This window comes from Carex rostrata, chromosome 3 (assembly GCF_964058835.1).
Source record: "Carex rostrata chromosome 3, lpCarRost1.2, whole genome shotgun sequence".
Classification (NCBI taxonomy): Eukaryota; Viridiplantae; Streptophyta; class Magnoliopsida; order Poales; family Cyperaceae; genus Carex; species Carex rostrata.
This window is the reverse complement of record NC_135920.1, coordinates 9,424,260-9,446,598: the sequence shown is the minus strand read 5'-3', so window position 1 is coordinate 9,446,598 and position 22,339 is coordinate 9,424,260. Positions and strand designations below refer to the sequence as shown.

The 22,339-nt window shown below is 35.3% G+C and overlaps 5 protein-coding genes across 5 annotated transcripts; 4 read left to right on the top strand and 1 right to left on the bottom strand.

The window, feature by feature from the left end:
- The first annotated feature begins 1,868 nt into the window (after positions 1 to 1,868).
- Positions 1,869 to 4,166, top strand: LOC144551342 (uncharacterized). The gene is made up of 4 exons (XM_078299285.1): positions 1,869 to 2,140; positions 2,358 to 2,433; positions 3,341 to 3,513; positions 3,831 to 4,166. Exons 1-4 carry the CDS (start codon positions 2,028 to 2,030, stop codon positions 3,913 to 3,915), a joined length of 447 nt encoding a protein of 148 aa, XP_078155411.1. The 5' UTR covers positions 1,869 to 2,027; the 3' UTR covers positions 3,916 to 4,166.
- Positions 4,167 to 5,811: 1,645 nt separating this feature from the next.
- LOC144551940 (uncharacterized) lies at positions 5,812 to 7,460 on the top strand. The gene is made up of 4 exons (XM_078300047.1): positions 5,812 to 6,179; positions 6,290 to 6,365; positions 6,715 to 6,887; positions 7,183 to 7,460. Exons 1-4 carry the CDS (start codon positions 6,067 to 6,069, stop codon positions 7,265 to 7,267), a joined length of 447 nt encoding a protein of 148 aa, XP_078156173.1. The 5' UTR covers positions 5,812 to 6,066; the 3' UTR covers positions 7,268 to 7,460.
- A 587-nt stretch (positions 7,461 to 8,047) lies between these two features.
- On the bottom strand, positions 8,048 to 9,900 carry LOC144551341 (uncharacterized). The gene is made up of 2 exons (XM_078299284.1): positions 9,179 to 9,900; positions 8,048 to 8,600 (listed from the first exon to the last, which is right to left on the bottom strand). Exons 1-2 carry the CDS (start codon positions 9,762 to 9,764, stop codon positions 8,065 to 8,067), a joined length of 1,122 nt encoding a protein of 373 aa, XP_078155410.1. The 5' UTR covers positions 9,765 to 9,900; the 3' UTR covers positions 8,048 to 8,064.
- A 3,344-nt stretch (positions 9,901 to 13,244) lies between these two features.
- On the top strand, positions 13,245 to 16,733 carry LOC144551339 (zinc finger protein VAR3, chloroplastic-like). Its single transcript, XM_078299282.1, has 7 exons — positions 13,245 to 13,648; positions 14,338 to 14,443; positions 14,514 to 14,631; positions 14,961 to 15,292; positions 15,399 to 15,515; positions 15,617 to 15,712; positions 16,178 to 16,733. Exons 1-7 carry the CDS (start codon positions 13,357 to 13,359, stop codon positions 16,425 to 16,427), a joined length of 1,311 nt encoding a protein of 436 aa, XP_078155408.1. The 5' UTR covers positions 13,245 to 13,356; the 3' UTR covers positions 16,428 to 16,733.
- A 575-nt stretch (positions 16,734 to 17,308) lies between these two features.
- Positions 17,309 to 20,828, top strand: AMI1 (amidase 1). The gene is made up of 9 exons (XM_078299283.1): positions 17,309 to 17,510; positions 17,591 to 17,743; positions 18,305 to 18,429; positions 18,526 to 18,651; positions 18,782 to 18,964; positions 19,365 to 19,509; positions 19,834 to 20,002; positions 20,178 to 20,312; positions 20,422 to 20,828. Exons 1-9 carry the CDS (start codon positions 17,401 to 17,403, stop codon positions 20,569 to 20,571), a joined length of 1,296 nt encoding a protein of 431 aa, XP_078155409.1. The 5' UTR covers positions 17,309 to 17,400; the 3' UTR covers positions 20,572 to 20,828.
- Positions 20,829 to 22,339: the final 1,511 nt, after the last annotated feature.

The following is a 22,339-nucleotide window of genomic DNA, read 5'->3' as shown; positions in this document are numbered from 1 at the left end:
ACGTTTTTTACAACATTGATTCAAACTACTCGTTGCATAATATTACTGTCTTGCGAAATTTTTGCAACATTGGAGGAAACATTGTGCATTGTTTTCTCATGTGTGCATTGAATGAACTTATACAAGGAAACAATTTCTATAATTTGTTTTTCCTCGTGTTGTTTGTTGCAAGTTTTGTTGCTCAATGATGTTCCCTCACTAATAGTTTGTTCATGTGTTAATTTTCAAAAATAATATTTATTATGTTATTCCCGAACGACCCATGTTGTTATCATTTTTTTAAAGAAAATAAAATTATATTTTTTTCTTAAAATGCTGGTGATTTGATAGTAAAAAAATAGTAAATTTCTTGAAATGGAAACAAAATATTTCTTTTGATGACTTAGTTATTTGTCCTTTATATTTATTTATTTATGTTTTTTAGGTACCATAAATCGAACATATCTTAGATTATCACTTTGTGTGTTAAATGAGTTTGGCTAGTATGACATCCGTGTAATTTCAGTCTATATAATACCAACTTCAAAATCTATTGAATCGATTTCAAACGGTGAATTCAAACCGTTCAAACCTATCTATTTCATTAGTTGTGTTACATGCAAAATTTATAATTTTTTGAATTTATTTAGTATCAAGTCAAGCGATCAAATGTGTGAGTTTTTAAGCCAACTTTAATGCATTCATTTTTCAATCTTTTTGACTGCTTGATTTAATACTAAAATAACTAGAAAATATAAAAAAAATTGTATGTAAACGCATCACTCATAAAGTAAATCGGTTTGAATGGTTTTGATCAGGCATTTGAAGTCTATCCAATCAATTTTGTAATTGGTATTATATGACACCGATGTTACACTAGCCGGACTCGTGTTAAATTCTTGTTTCTGTTAGTTAATTGTATAATGTGCACGAAGATAAACTAAAATGCAGACCGATAAGGGAAAAAAAATGTTCGGTACGTAATAATTAATTTATAACAGTGAGGCTTGTATTATTATTATTATTGACATCCATTGCCAAGGTTTAAAAAAAATGTATAGGCAATATTATAGTATACGGAACCTTGTTTTTTTTTTTTATGTGAATAAAAACATATGAAAAATAAAGGTTCAAGTATTTATTTTGTTTTAAAATTATACAAATGGATTAATTGTCTATTGATTGACCAGATAATTTAGTGTAAATCTGGTACGCGTGCATTTGATTTTTTTTTCCCATTTAATGAAATGTATGGAGTATAGAGTAAATCTTATATAATTTAATACATGTATTATGTTTAATTTTGTATAATCATATGACAGTTGAACAATTTTTTGTTTGAAGCTTTTATTTACAACTTTTTTCTTTTGCTAAAATTAGATAATGCTGAATATAGGTGTATAGAGTAAATCTTTCTGCATATTTTTTTTTCTTAGAATATGTTTTAAGTCCTTATTTATAAAAAAAAATAAAGCATAGAATAACTAGATAGATTGGCCGAAACAACGTTTTTCATATTTACATGTATACTCATTAGAATTTCATCATTTAGATAATTATTCATTATTTTCTCATCTAAACTAACTCATTCTATTAATATCATCCATTTTTATTTAATCAATTAAAAATTCAGATTAATACTAATAATTAAAATGACAGTTAAACTCTTTAGTCATATTAGTTCGATCAGTATCGTGCAAACGGATTGTAAAATGAAAAAAAAAATCGTTTCTTAAATATAAACCGTTCATACAAATCTCAATTTGAATCGGACGGTTGAGACTTGAGAGCCAACAACCCAAATCCATCCGAGAGATATACCAAGAAGCTTCTGGAATAAGAACAGGTGGACCGTACACGTCATCTTCTCCTTATTTCCCTAGTGCATGTCGCATTCGCTTCGCGGTCTCGCTGAGAAAATAAATAAAAAATAAAGGGGAAAGAATATAAGACAAAAAGCCCATACAAAGATAGTTCTTATTATAAGCGTTGTATAGTTCTTATTATTCAAAAACCTTTCTGAGGTGAGACGGATAGAATAAGAAGAGATGGCAGTGAACGTAGAAATATCCAAGGAATACGGATATGTAGTGCTGAATCTGGTCGTATATGCGTTGCTCAACGTGTGGATGTCAATTGAAGTTGGCAAGGCTCGCAAGAAGTATGCAATTCCATCCTTTTTTCTTTCTTTTCTCATTTTCCGTCTTGATTTATTGGTTACATATTCCAATTTCTGCTGGAATATTACAACCCGGTAACGATTAAGGGGATATTTATGTTTTTTGGCTGTAATATTGCGAAATACCAATCACTTCGATAAAGTTATAGCTTCTGTTTTTGCAAATTTCTTTATTTCCCTGAACTGAAATTTGAATCAGGTATAAGGTCCCATATCCGACTTTGTACGCTACAGAGTCAGAGAACAAGGATGCCAAGCTTTTCAACTGCGTCCAGGTAAAACATTAATTTCTTCCTTTTTATTCTTATTTTATCACTCAATTGGTTCCATATCCCCGATGGAACATTTTATCCATCCTTATACCTGATTCTATGCTCAAGGGACTTCAATCTCCTTTAAAATCTATAACCAAAAAGTTTAATTTTACTAAATAGTACTAGCGAATAATTTTTAGGCATAATTAATTTAGCATAAATTCAAGGTTTTTGTTTTGGTTTGTTAGTAAAAGTATAGCATATGAGTCTTGTTTAACTTGCACTAATTATAGGAGCAGTAATTAAAGTAAACATTATTTGGACTGAATTTGTGTGCTATATAGTTACCTTGCCAGTAGATAGCACAGTTAGTTCAATCCAGGTATTGAATCTCAAATATAGTTACCTTGCCAGTAGATAGCACAGTTAGTTCAATCCAGATATTGAATCTCAAATACATAGTATGACTATATACCTTGAATTCTGATTATGTTAGTCTTTCATTAATATTGTAAGCCACACCTTTTACACAGTTAACGAAAGATATATAATTATGGGGATCCATGTTGCGGGGTGGGGACCCACAAGGGTAACTAGCTTCCTATCCTATCCTGACATGCACGGATATGCCCCACCTACTACATGAGGTGCACATCGATCCACATACCTCATATTATTGTGGGGCGCATCAAGAATATTGTAATAAGTGATCATAAAAGTAAAATAAAATAAAAAAAATAGAAATTCATTGAGAAGGTTGATCAGCGCTTGTAGTTTGTCTCTATAATGACCATGTTATTACTAAAATGTTCATTAACTACAAACAAGTCCAACAGTACTTAAAACGATTAGATACTGTACTGGGTACCTGAGAAAAATTAGACAGAAATATTCATTTTAATTCGTTTGAGACGATTTTGGTTTTCAGAGGGGGCACCAGAACTCAATTGAGTACATGCCAGTGTTCTTTGTGATGCTGCTGGTTGGTGGTTTACAACACCCTCTTATTGCAGCTGTACTTGGTGCCCTCTACACCATTTCGCGCTTCTTCTATTTCAAGCTTTACTCCACTGGCAATCCCCAGAACCGCCTCAAGCCTGTGTAACTCTCTCTCTCTCTCTCTCAGTTTGTGTGTGCACGGGTGTGCAGGCACGCACATGTACATTCTTTTAGAAGCTTGGCACACTGAACCAAATTCATTACTGGTAATTCATCATATCATAAACCAGCTGGTACATCAAACCAATATTATTTTTTGTCTTAATTGGAAAACCAACTTGGGCCAGACTAAGTCGATCATTCTTCATTTTTAGTTGAATTGATTTAGTTATGTAATTTGTTAGCTATAACAAAAGGTGATGAATTAATTTATTGTTCTTTTTTCTCTCTCTCTGTCTTTCATTGGGATGGGGGCACAGTGTGGTCAGCTTCCTTGCTTTATTTGGGCTGATTATCTGCTCGGCATCTTTCGGTGTTAATCTGTTAATCCGGGAATTGCTGTGAGATCTATGCAAGGGCAATGATATGTTATGAAGAAAAATGTTGTTGTTTTGCTGTGTTATTTTAATCTCTGAAGGCTCGTAAGTTACAGTTGTTTTCTTGATAGTGTTTATTTTCTTCGGTCCTTTTCTGTGTACTTCTTCTGTTGTGTTTAGTGATATCAAACTAGGTAATATAAATGGATTTTGAACTGTCTGTGAAAGGTGTGTTGACAGGAATTCAATGCAAAACAACATGTTAAATGCTTTTAGTCACACAGGTTGTTTTCATGTGGGTTTACACACAATGAGTGTGTGCCCCCTGTCACTCCCAATTCCAAACTCCAAAGTGCTGACTCCGCTTGTGTTAAGCATGAATCATATACACGTTTGAGTCTTATTTATGGGTCAGATTTAACACGAGTAGGGTTGACACTTGCCAGACATGATACACGTTCCATTTTTTTTTTTTTTTTTGATTTAAGCCCTTGGGCAATGATACACGTTCCATTGATATGCAAGACGGGAGGGAGGAAATGTCAGTGATTATAGCATTCCTAAATATTTGGGTAAGTTTGGATGGAATAGTGAAATTTAAGAATTGCAAATGAGAATAGAAAAAAATAGTGATTTTTAGATTAGTACAAAAATGGTGCTATTCAAATTAGTAAAAATATTGTTTGGATTGTATATTTGGAATAGTGAATAGTTGTAACCGATAAAGAATAGTGTTAATAAGGTGTTAATTAAGAGGAAAGATAGATAAGTGGGGTTTCAAATGAATTGTCATGACGTTAAGATAACATAAGTGGTGTCAATTTTATAATTTTGAAACTGTGTTAGCTAAAATTCAAAAAAGAAGCATTTTTTTTTTCACATTTTCGAATAATAGCTATTCTAACATTTACAAGTAATAGAGAATAACAACTATTTTAACTATTCCAAATAACAAAAATGTTGTTTGAATACACATTGCTATTTCCAATAACTCTTATTATAAAATAACTCTCTATTCTAGCTATTCTCATTTCATCCAAACACATGCAAGGGTGATTTTCTTATTCTTGTCGTCATGGGATTGTCACTTTAGATAGTACCTGCCTTTTTCTTCAAGATAAGGCAAAAACCAAAAGGGTTCGATCTTTCCCTTCTTCAGGGGAGGAACTAGAAAATAACTTCTTCCCATGGGATTGTTCACTTGTAATAATACTTCGTCTTTTTGCTCAATAATCAGAACCAAATAGTTTAGCTGTTTATCTTGTATGTCTGCATATCTGTATCTGCTGTTACTTCGTGATATGAACGCTTGTGCCACGCTGATTTGCAACGAGAGTATCAACTTCTTTTTGTCATTGGTAATAATTGTATTAACTGTTTTGATCATTTAAAATGCTGAAGAATAGCTAGCTACACAATCATAACAATGAAGACCACTTAAATGATTAAGAAATCAGAAGTGCACACTTCATTTGTTACATGACAAGGGTTTTTTTAACAGTATGATTTGTGAAATTAAACTGATCAATATTGACGGGGAATAAATCTGCTCTCAATATGCATAAAAGCATGAATTGGCCGTAATAAACTAACCGAAAGAGGGCAAGAATACTAACATAAGACTGCGGATAGGTCAGATGGGCATTGGACCTACTTCAGATTTGATAAGCTCTAGGACCGCTCGATCTGTTTTAAGATTCGTGCATTTTGCTTTAATATATGTACATGCATGTATCATTTTTCATGCACACAGATCTTAAAATGATCTTAAAATGGATCGGATGGTTATGGAGCCCATCAGATCTAAAAGTAAGTACGATACCTATCGGACCTACTCCGTCTCCTAACATAATAAGAGGGCTCAGGGAAGCTAACTTTTTGCTGCATGAAGTTTCTCGTGGCAATCAAAGTGGAGCATCTAACGAGGGTAGATCATTACGCATAAAATATGCTTATCTTGCTCAAGGAGGCAGTCTGAACTTGACCTTGGAAGATTCTCCGAGGAGGTTTCCACAATACTCTGCATTTGAATCTCAGACGTCAGCACATGCGTCTTGCCCAAACACATATTCCAATGGCATTATAAATAATAGCGTCCCCAGCTTATCTAAGAGAGAGTTCACAAAAACACAAGTCTTCTATACACAGCAGCTTATTAACTGAGAGAGAAAATAGAGAGATGGCATTGAGTATACAAATACCAAAGGAATATGGATATGTAGTGCTGGAACTTGTTGCTTACGCTTTAATGAACACATGGATGGCAACACAAGTCGGAAAGGCTCGCAAAAAGTATGCACTTCTTTTGAGCTCTTCTATATAGTTTTTCCTGGGTTTTTGATGGTCAATTTTAGATTTTCTATAAGATTGTTAAGTTTTCTTAATATTTTTAATTGATTTAGGTATAATGTACCGTATCCGGCTTTGTATGCAGTGGAATCAGAGAATAAGGAGGCCAAGATTTTCAACTGTGTCCAGGTAAAATCTAATTCTCGTTCTCTCTTATCATTGTCATTTATTCTCTACATTTCAGTTTATTAATTGGGATTTCAGCAAAGCAGGTCTCATATGATGAGTAATATTGAAGGCAATAATAATTTTCACATTTTTCACGTCTCTTTGTTTTGTTCAATTACTTAGTTTTGAATGCTCAAATCTTTACCAATTAACCAAAGTACCAGACCTAGGATTCGGATACTCAATAGGAGCTAAGAGAGGAATAGCAATTTACCATTAAAAAAAAAAATAACCAAGGGGGAAACTTGAAAGTCAAATAGTCAATGTATCTCTCTATTCATTTAAAAAAAATGTTTTGCTTAATCTTCAGAGGGGCCACCAGAACTCGATTGAGTACATGCCAGTTTTCTTTATGATGCTGTTGGTTGGTGGTCTACAACATCCTTTAATCTCAGCTGGATTTGGTGCATTGTACATTATTTCAAGATTCTTCTACTTCAAGCTTTATTCCACTGGCAACCCTGATAACCGTCTCAAGCCTGTGTAATATATTATCTCTCTCTCTTTGTACCAATTTTGAAATAATTCATTAGCTTCACATATATGTGACCACTTTATCTTGTGTTATTTGTTAATTTGGGTCACATAATCACATTGTATTGGATCTGAATTGGTCTGTGGTAACAGAAGTGCTATCTACTCAACCATATTAGCAAAGATTCAATTGCCCTCTAATTTTCCCATCTAGCTTGAATTGGTTAGGTCAGCTATAGGATCAGTGCTCTCTTTTCTTTATTTTTTCTTTTTTTCATTCATCAATTTCTCTATCTTTGCGCAGTGGGCTCAGCTTCCTTGCACTGTGGGGACTTATAATATGCGCAGCTTCCTTTGGTATTCATTTACTAATCCAGGATGTGCTTTGAGATCTGCACAAGTTTATGATATGCTATTTGAAGAATAAACAGCTAGCGGTGCTGTGCTGTGCAATGCTTTGCTTTTAAGCTTGTGTTATATTTAGTTGCTTCTGTTTCTTTTATTGTAATATGAAGACATTCTCAGACATTGTAATATGATTTGTCGTGACAAGTGTTTAGTTACGTGGGAATTCTGTATTAATTGCAAACTCTGTTCTATTACTATTAAATCCAACCAGGCGAGGAACCCAACTTCACTAGGAATTCGTATCCTCTGAGATATCTCAAACTTTGCGTGACTTTATGGAAAATTCCAACTGTTTAAATACGTTCTGCACAAATCTCAAAGCACACGTAATACCGACCCCTTACATCACCCCTGAATAGGCACCTGACACGTCGGTCACGCAAAAGTTGAGATACCTCAGAGGATACGCACTCACTTCACTAGGATCTTGTCAAATCTCAAAACAATCGCATTTCACGCATAATATATTAAAGAGAGACAAATTTTACTTATTAGCAAGATGCAACTTTTAAGAACCTTCAAGAGAACGAAAAAAAAGGTTCAAGAGCGCATTAAAAGCACTAGAATTTAAACAACGACTATTTTCACTCTTGAATAAGAAACTTCCATAAAGGATGTCATCTAAAAGTACACATGACTAAATCATAGTTAACATCTTAACATAAGTACACATGATCCCATGATTACCATCTACTCAATGCAACCGCTTGTCTTTACAGCACAAAAAAAGATTTGTTTCTCTTTATTTCGTCAGAAGTATCAAAAGAGGAGCTTCAGTTTATCTTGCCACTGCAGTAGCATCCTCTATCATCAGCCGCATGCGCCTCGCAAGAACATCTAATTCAGCCACCCTCAGTGCCCTCCATTTCTTCTTAATTGCATCCTCTCCAGTGTTGCCACTTTCCATTCTAACGTCCTTCAAGCACTCTTCAAACACATCCAGCGCAGCCTTAGCTATAACACTCCCATTATCACCAATCTCAACTCTTAATTCCATCTGTTTACTCTTATTGCCATCATTAATCATAGTGCTACTTTTAGTTTTGCTGTCGTTGCTATTTCTTGCCTCTATTTTAATGGGACATGGTGAAGGAACAGGGAGAGGGGAAGGTACCTCCTTCATGGGATCCCTTTGGGGATCTGAATCTATTACCATGTTATCCACAAATTCAGCTCTTCCCTCGACTGGGGCAACTGAGTGGGACGAACTAACAATGTTGTCCTCGTTTTCTTCATTAGATTCGTCATCATAGGTATTGGTACCATCATCACAATTCGGAACGGGACGAGGATTGGCACGGCGACGTTTGTTACCTGTCATTAACTCTAATTCAGTCCCATTTTGCATAGTAGTATAGTGAATTTACCATTGTAACATGCCATTTTTCCTTCCATTTTATAGGTTCTGGTTTCCATGCAAAAACAGGGTTTTGTTTAGGGTATTAATCAGGGCCCTGGGTTCAATGTTGACTGAAATTTCTGAGAAGATATCACAGGTTATTTCTTAATAGGAAATGGAAAAGGGGATGTACTGACTTGTGCCATTAGAATATGTCAAAAATTTCTAGCTAGAACTTCAGAAAAGATATCATACCAGGCATCACAGACCAAAGCTACTTATGTATCAGGTATGGAAAAGAATTTCCAACATGTGCCAGTACAATATGACCAATATTGAACTTTTTGGACTGATGCCTGATTTTACTAGCAGGTGCTGCAATAAATTACAAAAGATGCGAATGACACATCAACTTGCTGGCATTGCACATGCATTTTTGGGAATTTAACTTGGACCTTTTACTCATATGCACAGACCTTCATTGGAAAATGAAACGAAACAACAACAACATGCAATTCTGTCTCTACTGGTCCATATTTGATACATATATTACCTGAAACACCAGGCGTGGTTGAGAAAAATGGAGAAGAAACTGCATTTTGCGGGTCCCACAGTCGTGAGCAGAGGTGCAACACGTCCTTGTCGTGAGGAGTGATCCGGGAAGGATCCAACCCATTTCGTGCTATCCTTGCTGTAGCGGATTTGTGCTTGTTCTTGAGTCTCCTGAGCTTCTCTGAGAGCTGGGAGCGAGTGTATGGCTGGGGCATGCTGGCTGAGAACTGATCATAAAACAGGTTCAGGTCTCGAGGGAAAACCAAGCCTTGGGATTTACACCCGAGAAGGCCTTGGAGGAAGCGAATCTCGTCGGATTCGGACCAGATTCGCTGGAATTTGAAAGGGGGCTGAGGCGAACGGACGTCTCCTGTAGCGGGCTGAGGCGAGCGGACGCCTCCAGTGGGGGGATCGGCGGAGGAGGCGGAGCCATCGGAGGGGGAAAGATCGGTGGGGGATTGTTTGCGCTTGATTGGGAGTTTGCGCGGGAGCGGGAGTGGGGTTGCTAGGGTTCGGGTCTGAGTCGGGGTTTGATGACTGGATTGGGTTGGATTGGGATTGGGTTGGGATTGGTTAGTAGCAGCCATGGGAGAGGGTCGAAACTCGAAACTCGGGGAGATGTGGATTCGAGAGAGACCTATTATTAGTCGGGACGGGAGAAGCCAGAGACGAGGGGAATACGACTGAGTCGAACACGGATTTAGACTGATTGTTTTTGCGTGAGGGAGGGGATCACGAATTTGCTTACAACACAGCTCAGCTTTAGGTGATTTGGTCAATATACGCGCACACGCTTGTTTTGTGCAGAGTTTGGTTTGATTTTGGGTGCGATTTTTGCTGTTAAAGGCAAGGGATGCGGCCATGCGGTTGTGGGGGAGTGAAACACTGGAACGGTGTGAAATGCACCAAAAAGTGAACTAACAGGTTACGCCATAGACTTTTTTATGGGTTTCAATCATCTTGACAACGTCCTATGTTGACAATATAAATAATATTTTCTCAATTTGCAAAAATTTTTTTAATAAATGTTATTTCTTAAAGAGAGTGCAAATTAAATTGAAAATTTTCATTCTCATTATTAGAACATTATAACGGCCTCTTCAATGGCTTGGATGTAGAAGTTTGAGGACTTGGTTAATGAAAAATTATATTTTAGTTTCTCTTTTTTTTTTTTTCAAAGCTCATTATATTAGAGTTTTATAGGAGTGTTTGTTCGAAGTTGATTATTTCTTTTCTTATGGGCAAAATGCTCAACATTTTTCTCTTTTTTGTTTTTGTTTTTTGACTGCTCTAACTAACTATAGAGAAAAAGTGAAGAGGAGGGATACTTATAGGGTGGAGTTGAAGCCTTTTGGAGCTTAAAATGTGCTAAACTGGGCAGCCTCTATTGAAATCTGTTTTGAATATACTAAAGACAAAGGCAAATTCTAAAAAGCACTTGAGTAATAGTGATTTTTGGCCAGAAACAAAAGACAAAGGCAAATTCTAAAATGGATCAAAAAAAATTTGGACCGTCTATTTAGTTATGATCGAACGGTTCAGATATTTTGCAAGTACCAAAACTATCCGTTAAATTTAACGGAAAGGTAAAATCAGAGGCGGAGGGATGTTAATTGAATGGGGTCAATTGACCCCCATTTTTTTAAAAAAATTTTGTATTTATATATGATTTTTTATACAATTTAGAGTAAAATATCAACAATTGATTCCTATTTTTAGTATGAAAATTATATGTGATTGACCCCCATAGTTTAGAAGTCTGGTTTCGCTCCTGAATAAAATAGTCATGAAAGCATAACAGCGAAGCTCATTCTCTTTTCGCTCTTTCTTGAATATATTCACACCTCCGCGGCTCTGCCTCACGTGTTTCAAAGATTTTACTTAATTTTTTTTGAACAATTTAAGATGTTATGAACTTATGATTATGTTTATTATTAAATTAAGTGGAACCATTGCAGTAAAAATCTGTAACAGAGAAAAATTACAATGGAGACAATCTTGTAAATCTTTATTAAAATCATCTCAGTTATTTGATACAAGGAGTGGCCTTTATATAGGCATCAACTACATGTCTTCTCTAAACAGAGACGTATCTCAATTTATAACTAACTCCCTAACTGACTTGCACTAAATCTAAATTATAATAATGCCCTCAGTGTATTTACATCAATAGAGAGCCAGCTTTGGCTAAGAAATCCAAGGCATGCAGCTGAGAAGGATTTAGTGAAAAGATCGGTCAACTGATCTTTGGAAGATACAAATCGCACCTCCAGTTGCCGAGACATGACTCTTTTACGAACAAAATGGTAATCAATATCAATATGTTTTGTTCGTGCATGAAAAACCGAATTCGAGGCAAGAAAAGTAGTGCCTAAATTGTTACACTAAAGAATTGGTTTAAAAATGAGTGGAACGGAAAGCTCACAATGTTGAAGCCATATCAACTCGGCACATGCATCTGTCATAGCTCGATACTCGACTTCGATACTTGAGCAGGAGACGGTATTTTGTTTCTTTGAACGACATGAAAGAAGATTAGATAAAAAAAAAGACACAAAAATCCGGGATTGAGCGACGATCATCGAAACACTCCGCCCAATCAACATCAGTGTAAGTATGAAGAATAAAAGAAAAAATGAAAGCTAATGGACAAATCAAGTTCAAAAGTGCCTTTCAAGTACAACAAAATACGCTTCTCGACATTCTAATGCTAACATTTTGCTTCAATTTAGAATTTTACAACATTATTTTAGTCAATTATAGAATGACAAATGATGAAAATTTTGTAGCAAGGAGTCACCAGACTAAATATATTAAATGTGCCTAAATGGGCTAAATAAATTGCTTTTAATATTCTGAGTTTCTTTCCTGTTGGGCATTATATGATACATTGGTCAGATTTATAGTTGAAATAAAATCATATTAATGTTCTTATTATGTCTAAATGTAGATGAACAATTTAAGTTAATAAATTTGAGGTCCCTAATGATTTTTATGATCACATCATATATTATTTATTTATTTATAATATGAAGAGGCCTAAACACGCAAACTTATTTGAAAGAATACAAAGGACTTATTTGAAAGGATTATTAAACAAAAGAACTTTTACAAATTCTGAAGTTCATATAAGACTCTTGAGAAGTTTTACTTTAAGATTGATCATATTGATTTTAAAACGATGAATTTGAACCATTAAAAATGATTTAGTTTACAAGTAAAGCATTTACTTGCAAAATTTATAAAATTTTGAATTAATTAATATAAAATTAAATAGTTAAAAAACATCTAAATTAATTTAATACATTTATTTTTCATTATTTTTTAAATGTTTGACTTTATACAATTTATAATTTTATATATAAAAATATTATTTATAAAATACATCAGCTTTGTTTTAACAGTTTGAGATAAAAATTAATTTAATAAATTTTGAAGTAAACTCAGCAGTGCCGAATTTTTTATTAATAGAAATAAAATAAAATAAATATCGAAAAACGGGATTACTTTTGAATATTTGCGAAAAGTAGGTAGATCGGGTTGTCACAACCCGTCCCACCGGACGGGTCTAATTAACCCGTCCCACCGGACGGGTCTAATTAACCCGTCCCGGTTACTCCCTTCTTAATCAAATTTGCGAAAAAAAAAAAAAAAAACCCGGATGGGTTTACAGGACCCATCCCGAATTAAAAAAAAAAAAAAAAAAAAACCGGATGGGTTTACAGGACCCATCCCGTTCCAGTTCAAATTAGTCTCCATGGTAACTTCTGCTAGGCTCTACAACAGGTAAATCCGCGGTTTTTTTTTTTTTTTTTTTCGGGACGGGTCCTGTAAACCCGTCCGGATTTTTTTTTTTTTTTTTAATTCGGGATGGGTCCTGTAAACCCATCCGGTTTTTTTTTTTTTTTCGCGAATTTGATTAAGGAGGAGTAACCGGGACGGGTTAATTAGACCCGTCCGGTGGGACGGGTTAACACAACCCATTCTATCTATTTTTCGAAAAGATTCAACAGTACTCTCGAATTTCGATATTTTATTTATTTTATTTCTATTAATAAAAAATTCGGCTCAGCAGTGAGCTCAAGGTCTACTCTCCTTATCTTCTCCCCACCAGTGACCGTCTGACCTTAAACCCTAAGCCCGTCCTCAATCCCGCAATCTCTCTTATCTATCTTATCCATGGCTTCTTCGAAGCTTCTACTGAACCTCAGCGGTACCTTCCTTTGTTCATACCGTATATCCTCTCCTTCCTCTCGTCGTCTGTTCCCTCTCTACCCCTTCTCACCCCTCACGAAATTCCAATTTTCCCTCCGCTTATGCACTTCCGCAGCCACTACATTATCTGTTGACTCAGATCCATCGCCGCTTTCAGATCCTTCACTACATGCGGGTCACCCATGGCCCGAGTGGGATAGCTTTGTAAACAAGCTTAAAACCAAGGGATACTTTGATAGAGCTACAACCATCACAGGTAAGTCTTTTATTTTACCGGACCGTGTAAATCTTCAATTTATATATAAGTTTTAATGCCATCAATTGAGTATATCTGCACAATCTGGGTATTAATTTTGCTTTTAACGGAAGGGAAGGAAATTTAGTACCGATGTGGTACAGTACTGATATCTTTTTAAGTATAAGCCTTTTTAAAGTTCAGTTGAACAAATCCAATGATACCAAAGAATGAATAATTGTACCACATCCCGAGCACAATTTTACCATGTATTCGTACTGGATATGAGTAATCTAATTTGGTTTCTTATATCAATCCCTACTACACGCACTTTATTGTTGATGATATTATAATATTTTCTTAGTTTAGATGCATTTATTGACCATTAAAAGCTATCAATACTAGGGGTTGGGCATTGCCAAATATTTCTAATTGTCCATTTTCCTGAGACATAGCTTAAATGTATTTATCTGTTTCTTCTATAGTGAAGTACACATTAACATTCTCATGATAATTACAATGTTTATGTACCTGGTATACATACAGATGATCATTAATCTCTGCTAGCTATTTCAACGTTCTTGTTTTACAATGTCTATGTGCTTGCTTCATAGCCTTATCATAAATCTTTGTTAGCTTAGATGACCATGGTTGTCATTTCTTTTTACCATTTGACTAACAAATAAATTGAAAAAATATCATAACAAAAGGTGAAGGAGACGCTGCAACAGTCTTAGTAGAAGATGCTACTACTGAGACAAATCAACTGAAAAATGCATGCCTGAAATTTGGCCGCGAACGTTTTGATATTCTCAGGTAAATTTTAATCACCCCAAAAATGCATTTGTTGAGGCATTCTTTTTTATATTTTATTCATGCTATGCAGTACCCTACCTAAGCAAGATTTAGAAGCTTTAGTCAAGTTTGGATGCCCTAGTTTATTTCGCAAGGCTGTCAACTCTTCAAAAAGATTAAGGGCCTTTCTGCAAATTGATGAAGGGGATGTAAGTTGATTTTCTGATAACTATAGCATTTTCCTCTCTGATTTTTAAGTTAAATAATTGCCATCCTGGTCTTTCAACATTAGTACGTGTCATTTGGTTCTTAAGTTTGAGACAAAAATCTTCTCTTACTGCTCAAGGGTAGTTGTTTTATAATATATTCCTCAATGTTTAGGTAGCCTTTGAATTTATGAGATTTTGTCCAGTTTATCTGACAGTTATGAACAAGGGGTCCAATAAATGGAAATCCCATCACGTAGGGACTATTGTATTTTCCTTACAACTAAGTCCACAACAGTAAGATATATGTACATAAAATACATAATATACAGGCATGTGGAGTGTGCAAATTACGCGGATCATGTGACAAGGCATATGTAGCTGCAAAAGACGAACAAGTGGCCAGAACTGTAGATGTAATTCGTGTTCTACTGACCTATGCGCTAGAACCGAGTAATCTCTCAGGAGACGACGAGAGTGTTGTTAAACAAAATGTGCAAGTGTCTGCAAGAAGTTTATTAGCTGAGCTTATTAGATTAAGTGATACCATGATTGACCCATCTTTACCGAAACCAGTTCTTCGTAATGTTTCAAGTAAGAAAGAAGAAGTGAGTCATCAATCAGTTGGAGTAGAAATGAAGAAAGGCGATTGGCTCTGTCCCAAGTAACTTCTTTAATTTTCTTACTTATAACATTTTGTTGTTCATTTTAAAATTTACAGATTACTAATCTATGTTCTGCCTTTTTTTTTTCTTTTTTTTTTCTGGCAGATGCAATTTTCTGAATTTTGCTAGGAACATACGTTGCTTGGAATGCAAAGAAGCGGGACCAAGGGAGGCGGGTCCCAGTAATATACAGATGAAGCCAGGGGACTGGAATTGTCCCAAGTAACCCCCCCTCCCCCGTCTTAAAATCTGTAGACTCCAAATTAATTTTCAAATTTAATTTGTTATCTTGATTTGAGTAAAATATTCTGCTCCTTGTACAGATGCCAGTTCATGAACTTTTCACGAAATAAAGCTTGTTTTCGATGCGAAGAGCCTCATCAAAGGGAGCTTAATTTTGGCGAGTGGCAATGCCCATCGTATGTATCCTTCTCATATTCTCCCCTTTGTGCCATGGTACTGGTATGGTCAGGAATCATAAAGGCCAAGCATCATATCTTGAGTAAAGAGAAAATAGTAACATAGACATGATAAATTGCTAATTTCTGTTTGCTGAAATGAGCTATGAGGCTGTAGCAGGTACAAATAAGCCATATCGGGGTTAGTTGACCCCCAATTTTTCTTTATATCAAATCACTTTGATTATGCATGGTATTTGTTATTCTATACAACATTTGTTGTGTAATCTAAATGTAACCTCCATACTCCTTAAAATAGCAAGTTTTTTGTAACAATTATATTGTCTAATCTATAAACTCTCCAGTCACAACACTGAATCCCATTGGAAATTTTCGTCTCCAACCCTGATATACCAGGGGCTTTTTTTCCCCTTTAATCATTGTCATCTCATTTATTTATTTATTATTTCTCTGTTTTCTCTGCAGTTGTGACTATGTGAACTTCAGGAGGAACCAAGAATGTAGAAAATGCAATTGTGAGCGACCAGAGGAGACTGGTGGGGACCAGTCCGAAGACCGACTGTGGCAAAAGCCAAAACAGAGCTTCAGAAAAAGTAATTTCAAGTTTGGAGATGATTCAGATGGGACCGACGGAGAGGATGGTGGCATGTCAACCTTTGATGGGTATCGTTTACGTTCGAGAAAAAGAGATGGAATGGCTACGAGGCGATCATAATTTAGTGAAAGTCAGCAATTCTCAAGAATAACATTCTCAATCACAGATGCAAACTCTTGAAAATTAAGCTTATCTCCAATGATATAGATACTCCAGATTACATCTTGTTTATGCAATAAATCTGGTGTTTAGGTACCTGGAAAGACAGCAGGAGTGTTGTTTTTATTATATTGTGAGAGTTCCTTTATTGCCGTTAATGTTTTATCTGTTATGTAGTTAAACGATTTGTAAGAAACATTTTATATGTGCTACAATTGTAATGAGTTGCGTGTGGAGCTACTAAAATAAATCATTTGTTGATTCTCATTTGTTGGAAAACACTTGTAGGAGAACAATTCATTTGTTGGTTCTCATTTTGCATCTGTTTATGCTAAACAAGTTGGATGAGTTCGGGGTTTTCCCTGAAAAATTTTGCAGCAAAAATTGTGTAATTAATTTTCCTCTATTGTTCCTCAGATGCATGATCTAAAAAAGGAGGCTAATTGTCAACATTTGAATGTTTCAAGAAGCTGTGGAATGGTTCCCAGGAAGGCAGGAACTAGATATACCGCATTACTATTTACCAATAGGATATCAATTCTAGAAAAGCTTAATTTATGTTATTTTCCTTGACACTGATTGGCTGGCTAGTATGAGGTAAAAAAAAAGCTCGAGAGAAGAGGTAACAGAATAGAAAGCTTCATGTTATGTCATTTCTTTTCCTTTGTGACACAACCTTATAAAACTCGAGAACATATCCTTAATACTTTTTTTTTGGTAAAAATAACAAAAGATTACATACAGTACTCTAATAATCTTAATTTCCTATTAGATAGAACAAACAAGGCCTAAACAGACCTTACTGTTAAATGTTTTGTCGTCAGCAGCATTTCGGTCAGTAGCATATCTCCTAAATAGCATATGTGGCACCCAATCACTCATTCCTACTCGGTCTATTATTTTCCTCTCGCTTGCTCCCCCCGTCTCTCTTAACATGGAAGAGAAACGAGGCGACTATGGAGCCTTTACGGAGAAATTTGAGCTGAAGGGGTCGACCTCCTCTCATCTCCCTTTACAAGGTCTCACCTTCGCTGTGAAGGACATGTAGGGTCCCTTTTACTTATTCCCCTCGCAAAATTTTAAAAATGTCGACTTACTTAGCAACCTCTTATCGTCTACTGTAGATTTGACATGGAAGGATTCATTAGTGGATTTGGCAATTTAGACTGGGCTAGAACTCATGCACCAGCTAAGTCGACTTCTCCAGTTGTCTTAGCCACCTTAAATGCTGGTGCCACCTGTCTTGGTCGAACTGTGATGGATGAGATGGCTTACAGGTACTTGGTACCACCTAGTGACTTGTCTAGAGTAAATTACATAAATGGGTCATACAGTTCAGAATTCTCAATTTAGTTCTCAAACAATGCAATTCTACCAATTTGGTCCTACGTTCTTCTCACATTAGAAAAAGAACGAATAAATGTAGAAATCATGTTGAGGGTAGATATAGAAAGACACTTGGACACTATTTGTTGATGAAGAATTTTTGGCTTGATTTCAACATAATCTATAATGGCTTAATTTAGAGTAACATAAGTTTGTAGGGGCCAAACTTAAAATATAAGATTTAAGGGACCAGCATGTGAATCCTTGATACATTTCCTGCTTTCTTGAGTTAAGTGTTCTTGATTCATGATAATATACCTTCTGGAATATGCATTGTAAAACTATATCCAATATTCCTTTTGCATCTGCTATACTTTCCAACCAAATCATTCTTTTACATTTTTGTAACATGCATGCCTTGTGGACTTCAGAAAATTCTCTTAATGAACTTCTTTTAATTTGATTTTATTTATGTCCCTCTTAATTTTTTTTTCAAATGAGTTAAATTGTAGCATAAATGGGGAAAATAAGCATTATGGCACTCCAACTAATCCATGTGTGCCTGATCGGGTCCCCGGCGGGTCATCCAGTGGATCTGCTGTGGCTGTTGCTGGGAAGTTGGTTAACTTTTCTCTAGGTATTATTGGCTTTTGTAAACAAATGTCATGTATACTCTTTTGAACTTCAAAACTGCTAAAATTTGTGTCGATCTTTTCTTTCGCTCTGAATATAGGTACTGACACAGGTGGCAGTGTTCGGGTCCCAGCTGCATATTGTGGAATTTTTGGATTTAGACCTTCCCACGGAATAATTTCTTCTGAAGGAGTTATTCCAATGGCTCAAATTTTTGATACCGTTGGTAATATTATATTTAGTCCATGGCATCATTTTTATTACTTCAAGGGTCTTACTCTTGGTCAAAATACTAAGCCCCTATGGATATTCCTGTTGTTTTTACTGTCTTTCTTTTCTTTTCTTTTTTTCTCAAGGTTGGTTTGCTAGAGATCTTCAAACTTTGATGCAGGCTGGTCAAGTGTTGTTGCAATTAGTGCCAGAGACAAGGAATCAACCAACTCATATTTCAATTCCTCGTGATTGCTTTGAAACTTTGGGTTTGCCAAGTGACAAGACATACCAAATCATGAATGTATCGACTGAAAAAAAATACGGCTGTAAGTTATTGCTATGTCAATACATACTTAGTTGTGTATATATTTATTTGGGATCAAATGGAAACAAAATGCTTTTGATAGTTTCGAATAATGACATCCCCACTATTTTGTGGTATTTTCAATCTGTACAGTAAACATTTTTGTCCAACTAGCATCGTTTACTGCTGGCAGACACTTGTCTGTGGTCATACTGGCTTTGTAATGGAAAAAAATCACATCATAGGCATGTATTGTGAACAAGATGAGAAGAAAAGTAAGAAAGTATGTTATGAGTAAATGGCTGGTGTTTCTGCCCTTAGCAGTTACAATGACAGCTATAATTGAAATAAAGCATTCACTTGTTGAATTGTTCAAGTTGTTATATCCTTTGGTACTTGTGCATGTTCTTCTTTGATTACAGCTCAGCTGATAAATAATGAAAACCTGGACGGGTATATCTGCAAGAATGTGCCTAGCATACATAAATTGATTGGCATTTACGAAGGAAAAGTGGCAACGTTACCAGCCTTGGCAGTAATTTCACATGCCATGCGCCTAATACAAAGGTACTTAAAAAGATGTTTTAGTTTAATAATTTTGTCCTTGTTCTTTATTCAGCTGGCCCTTTTGAGTTTATTTATGTTGAGGAAAGAACTAACTATTAATCTTTAATAGTTATTAGTGAAAAATCAAGCATGTGCATACTTATGCAGAAAAAAGATATTAATGAAAAACTAAAAGTAGAGATGTAAAATCTTCTATGTTTGCATGCGTTGAGTGCAGGAACCAAGAAGATCCACAGAATCTGGGAGCTTAATTCTCAATAACTTGTTCATAAATTTATTTTGCAAATACAAAACTATTAACATCCATGAGTTAGTTGGTTTCAGATCTGAGTTCAAAGCTAATCATGAAGAATGGATCAATGCTACAAAACCTGATTTCGGTCCTGGCATAAAGGAACGTATATATGAGGCTCTCACTGCAAATTATGATGATCTTGACCTTTGCAGTGTCATAAGAGCTGAGCTAAAATATGCCCTGACCAATCTTCTTGGGGTAATAATTTTTTGGCACTAATTCAATCATTATCTATTACATCCTGGGTGATAGAGGATACTGAAATAAGGTTAAAAAATAAAAACCTCAATATGCTTATTTAGCAAATGAAATGAGCTCACTGAAATGTACAACCTCAGCATTGGAAATTATTTATTGCTTTCCACTTTTTTAGGACTATGGGATACTGGCAATACCGACTGTACCTGGGCCTCCACCAAAGCTTTCGATGGATGCTAGTGACCTAGAAAACTTCCGTGCTAGAGCATTCTCTTTACTCTCTATTGCTGGCATGACTGGATTTTGTCAGGTACTAGGATCAACTTTTTTTCAATGATTCCCACAGTTTCTTTAGGGGACAAAAATTATCCATAACTAATTTATTGAAAAATATCATTATTTTCACTGTGGTCGTGTAGATTAACATTCCGCTTGGGATGCATAACAATCTGCCGGTATCAATTTCTCTCCTAGCGAAGCATGGATCTGATATGTTTCTTCTACATGTTGCTCAGGAGCTCTATGCTACCCTCAAAGAACAAGCTAACATAGCATGGGGCTCTAGCTAATTATATTTTATTTATAATTAGTATATTGAAGTGAGATGGAAATTTGGGTGCTCAATTCTAATTTGCTGTTTATACTAGGTACAATGTTTTAATTAGCGCGACCATAAAAGAATACTACTTGAACCTAGTAAAAGGATATATATTATTGTATAGTCATGTCAATAATTGATAGATCAAATCCGACCTATGTATGAAAAGATCATGTGAAGTTCCTTTGTTGATTTGGAAGTTAATTGCATTGCTTTTAAGTTTGCATGCGTACATGCTTAGTGAAAGATTTTCCATTTTGTTTACAAGTATAAATTCCTAAAATCCTTGATCTCTTGTTATTATCAGAAACTAATTAGCTTAATTATGTCAAATTCTCTACCATTGTAAATTTATTCAGCATGTCCAACTAACATTATCAAGTTGTTGGATTGGCCTTTGCCATTTCATTAAATCGAAGTAACCATGTGAAGTTTAAATGATATTTAATTAACATCAATTTCAATTTTTTTTAATTATTATTTGATTGCATTGACCCATCCTGTTCCTCGCCCTGCTGCTGGATAGGTTTGGAAAAGAAAACTCTAGCTTCAGGGAGCTGGTGGAAAGCCTTCTTTTAATCTATACACATGAATTGCTTTCTTCACCTGGTCAACAAACAGTTTGAAGGCTTCAAGATTGGTATCCCTGGGCATGGGCAAGGAACTGCAGAGCCAGTAAAAAGCTACTACGCCTGAATGCCTGATATGCCAATGACATACTGGGCATTCCAAATTTTTAGGCAAAGATATCCTTCCACACGACCACACTCTATAGAATTACATGAGCTGCTCCAAAAATAAAGCATATCTTACCTGCACTTTTTTTAAGTTGAGGATCTGAGCTCCATAAGCAATAAAGACTAGTCTGCTTCTGAAAACGAAAAACTTTTTATATTAACTTTTGGATTCAGTTACTTTGAGGTAATTTATTACATGATTCCTAAATTATTATTTTTTTTTGAAAAGTTTCGCAGAAGTTATAAAGTCGTGGGACTTTAAATAACCACGGTTCTAGATTTTTTTTTCTCTTAATCAACTGTACTGCCGCTCCATCTCCTTGAATTAGTCTTTCATTGGATCAATATATCACTCGGTGGATACAAAATTGCAAAATTTGGCTATAATATTTTTAAAATCATCAATTGTTCGGAAGCACGGATACTTGCAATACGAACTGTACACTTCTAAACTGGATAATTTCCGTTCCAGTCTTCCAGAGCATTCTCTCTGCTACCGCTGGCCTGATTTGCCGAGTATTGAAAAAAATAAGCTTTTTTAATAGTTAGTTTATAATACATGGTACTGAACTACTGATTGATCACTGCTATGGCACTAAATCTCAATTTTTTAGATTCAAACGGTTAGGGACGGAAATAGAATTGACATTAGAAAGCTGGATAAATAAATATTCTATAATTACATTTTATGAGAAACTAATTGTATAAATTTTTGTAAATTTATTTTTTATTTTTTTATAGGGCAGAAATGAAAAAAAAAAAAAAATCAATTTATGGCGGGGGGAGGGAACTTAGCCGAATCCGCATCTTCTGCATTAACCCCAACTTTTGAGTTAATGCATCTTAACTGTCAGATCAAGAATCGGATCAATTTGGTCTCAGGGAAACGCATGTAGCATTTTTAATATCCGTGCCAAAATAGATCGGACGGTCCGGATTTATTCTACATTAATTCAACTTAGCCCCCCTTCTCTTATGGATCCGTATTCTCTACAGTACTGT

What these genes read in the sequence shown, in the direction of transcription:
- LOC144551342 (XM_078299285.1), top strand. Translation starts at nt 2,028, where the DNA reads ATGGCAGTGAACGTAGAAATATCCAAGGAATACGGATATGTAGTGCTG. An exon ending in AGCTTTTCAACTGCGTCCAG is followed by an intron (nt 2,434 to 3,340) that starts GTAAAACATTAA and finishes TTTGGTTTTCAG; the next exon opens with AGGGGGCACCAGAACTCAAT. An exon ending in CAGAACCGCCTCAAGCCTGT is followed by an intron (nt 3,514 to 3,830) that starts GTAACTCTCTCT and finishes ATGGGGGCACAG; the next exon opens with TGTGGTCAGCTTCCTTGCTT.
- LOC144551940 (XM_078300047.1), top strand. Translation starts at nt 6,067, where the DNA reads ATGGCATTGAGTATACAAATACCAAAGGAATATGGATATGTAGTGCTG. An exon ending in AGATTTTCAACTGTGTCCAG is followed by an intron (nt 6,366 to 6,714) that starts GTAAAATCTAAT and finishes CTTAATCTTCAG; the next exon opens with AGGGGCCACCAGAACTCGAT. An exon ending in GATAACCGTCTCAAGCCTGT is followed by an intron (nt 6,888 to 7,182) that starts GTAATATATTAT and finishes ATCTTTGCGCAG; the next exon opens with TGGGCTCAGCTTCCTTGCAC.
- LOC144551341 (XM_078299284.1), bottom strand. Translation starts at nt 9,764, where the DNA reads ATGGCTGCTACTAACCAATCCCAACCCAATCCCAATCCAACCCAATCC. An exon ending in AACCACGCCTGGTGTTTCAG is followed by an intron (nt 8,601 to 9,178) that starts GTAATATATGTA and finishes AGTTAATGACAG; the next exon opens with GTAACAAACGTCGCCGTGCC.
- LOC144551339 (XM_078299282.1), top strand. Translation starts at nt 13,357, where the DNA reads ATGGCTTCTTCGAAGCTTCTACTGAACCTCAGCGGTACCTTCCTTTGT. An exon ending in TGCAAATTGATGAAGGGGAT is followed by an intron (nt 14,632 to 14,960) that starts GTAAGTTGATTT and finishes CATAATATACAG; the next exon opens with GCATGTGGAGTGTGCAAATT. An exon ending in GGCGAGTGGCAATGCCCATC is followed by an intron (nt 15,713 to 16,177) that starts GTATGTATCCTT and finishes TTTTCTCTGCAG; the next exon opens with TTGTGACTATGTGAACTTCA.
- AMI1 (XM_078299283.1), top strand. Translation starts at nt 17,401, where the DNA reads ATGGAAGAGAAACGAGGCGACTATGGAGCCTTTACGGAGAAATTTGAG. An exon ending in ACCTTCGCTGTGAAGGACAT is followed by an intron (nt 17,511 to 17,590) that starts GTAGGGTCCCTT and finishes CGTCTACTGTAG; the next exon opens with ATTTGACATGGAAGGATTCA. An exon ending in GTTGGTTAACTTTTCTCTAG is followed by an intron (nt 18,430 to 18,525) that starts GTATTATTGGCT and finishes CTCTGAATATAG; the next exon opens with GTACTGACACAGGTGGCAGT.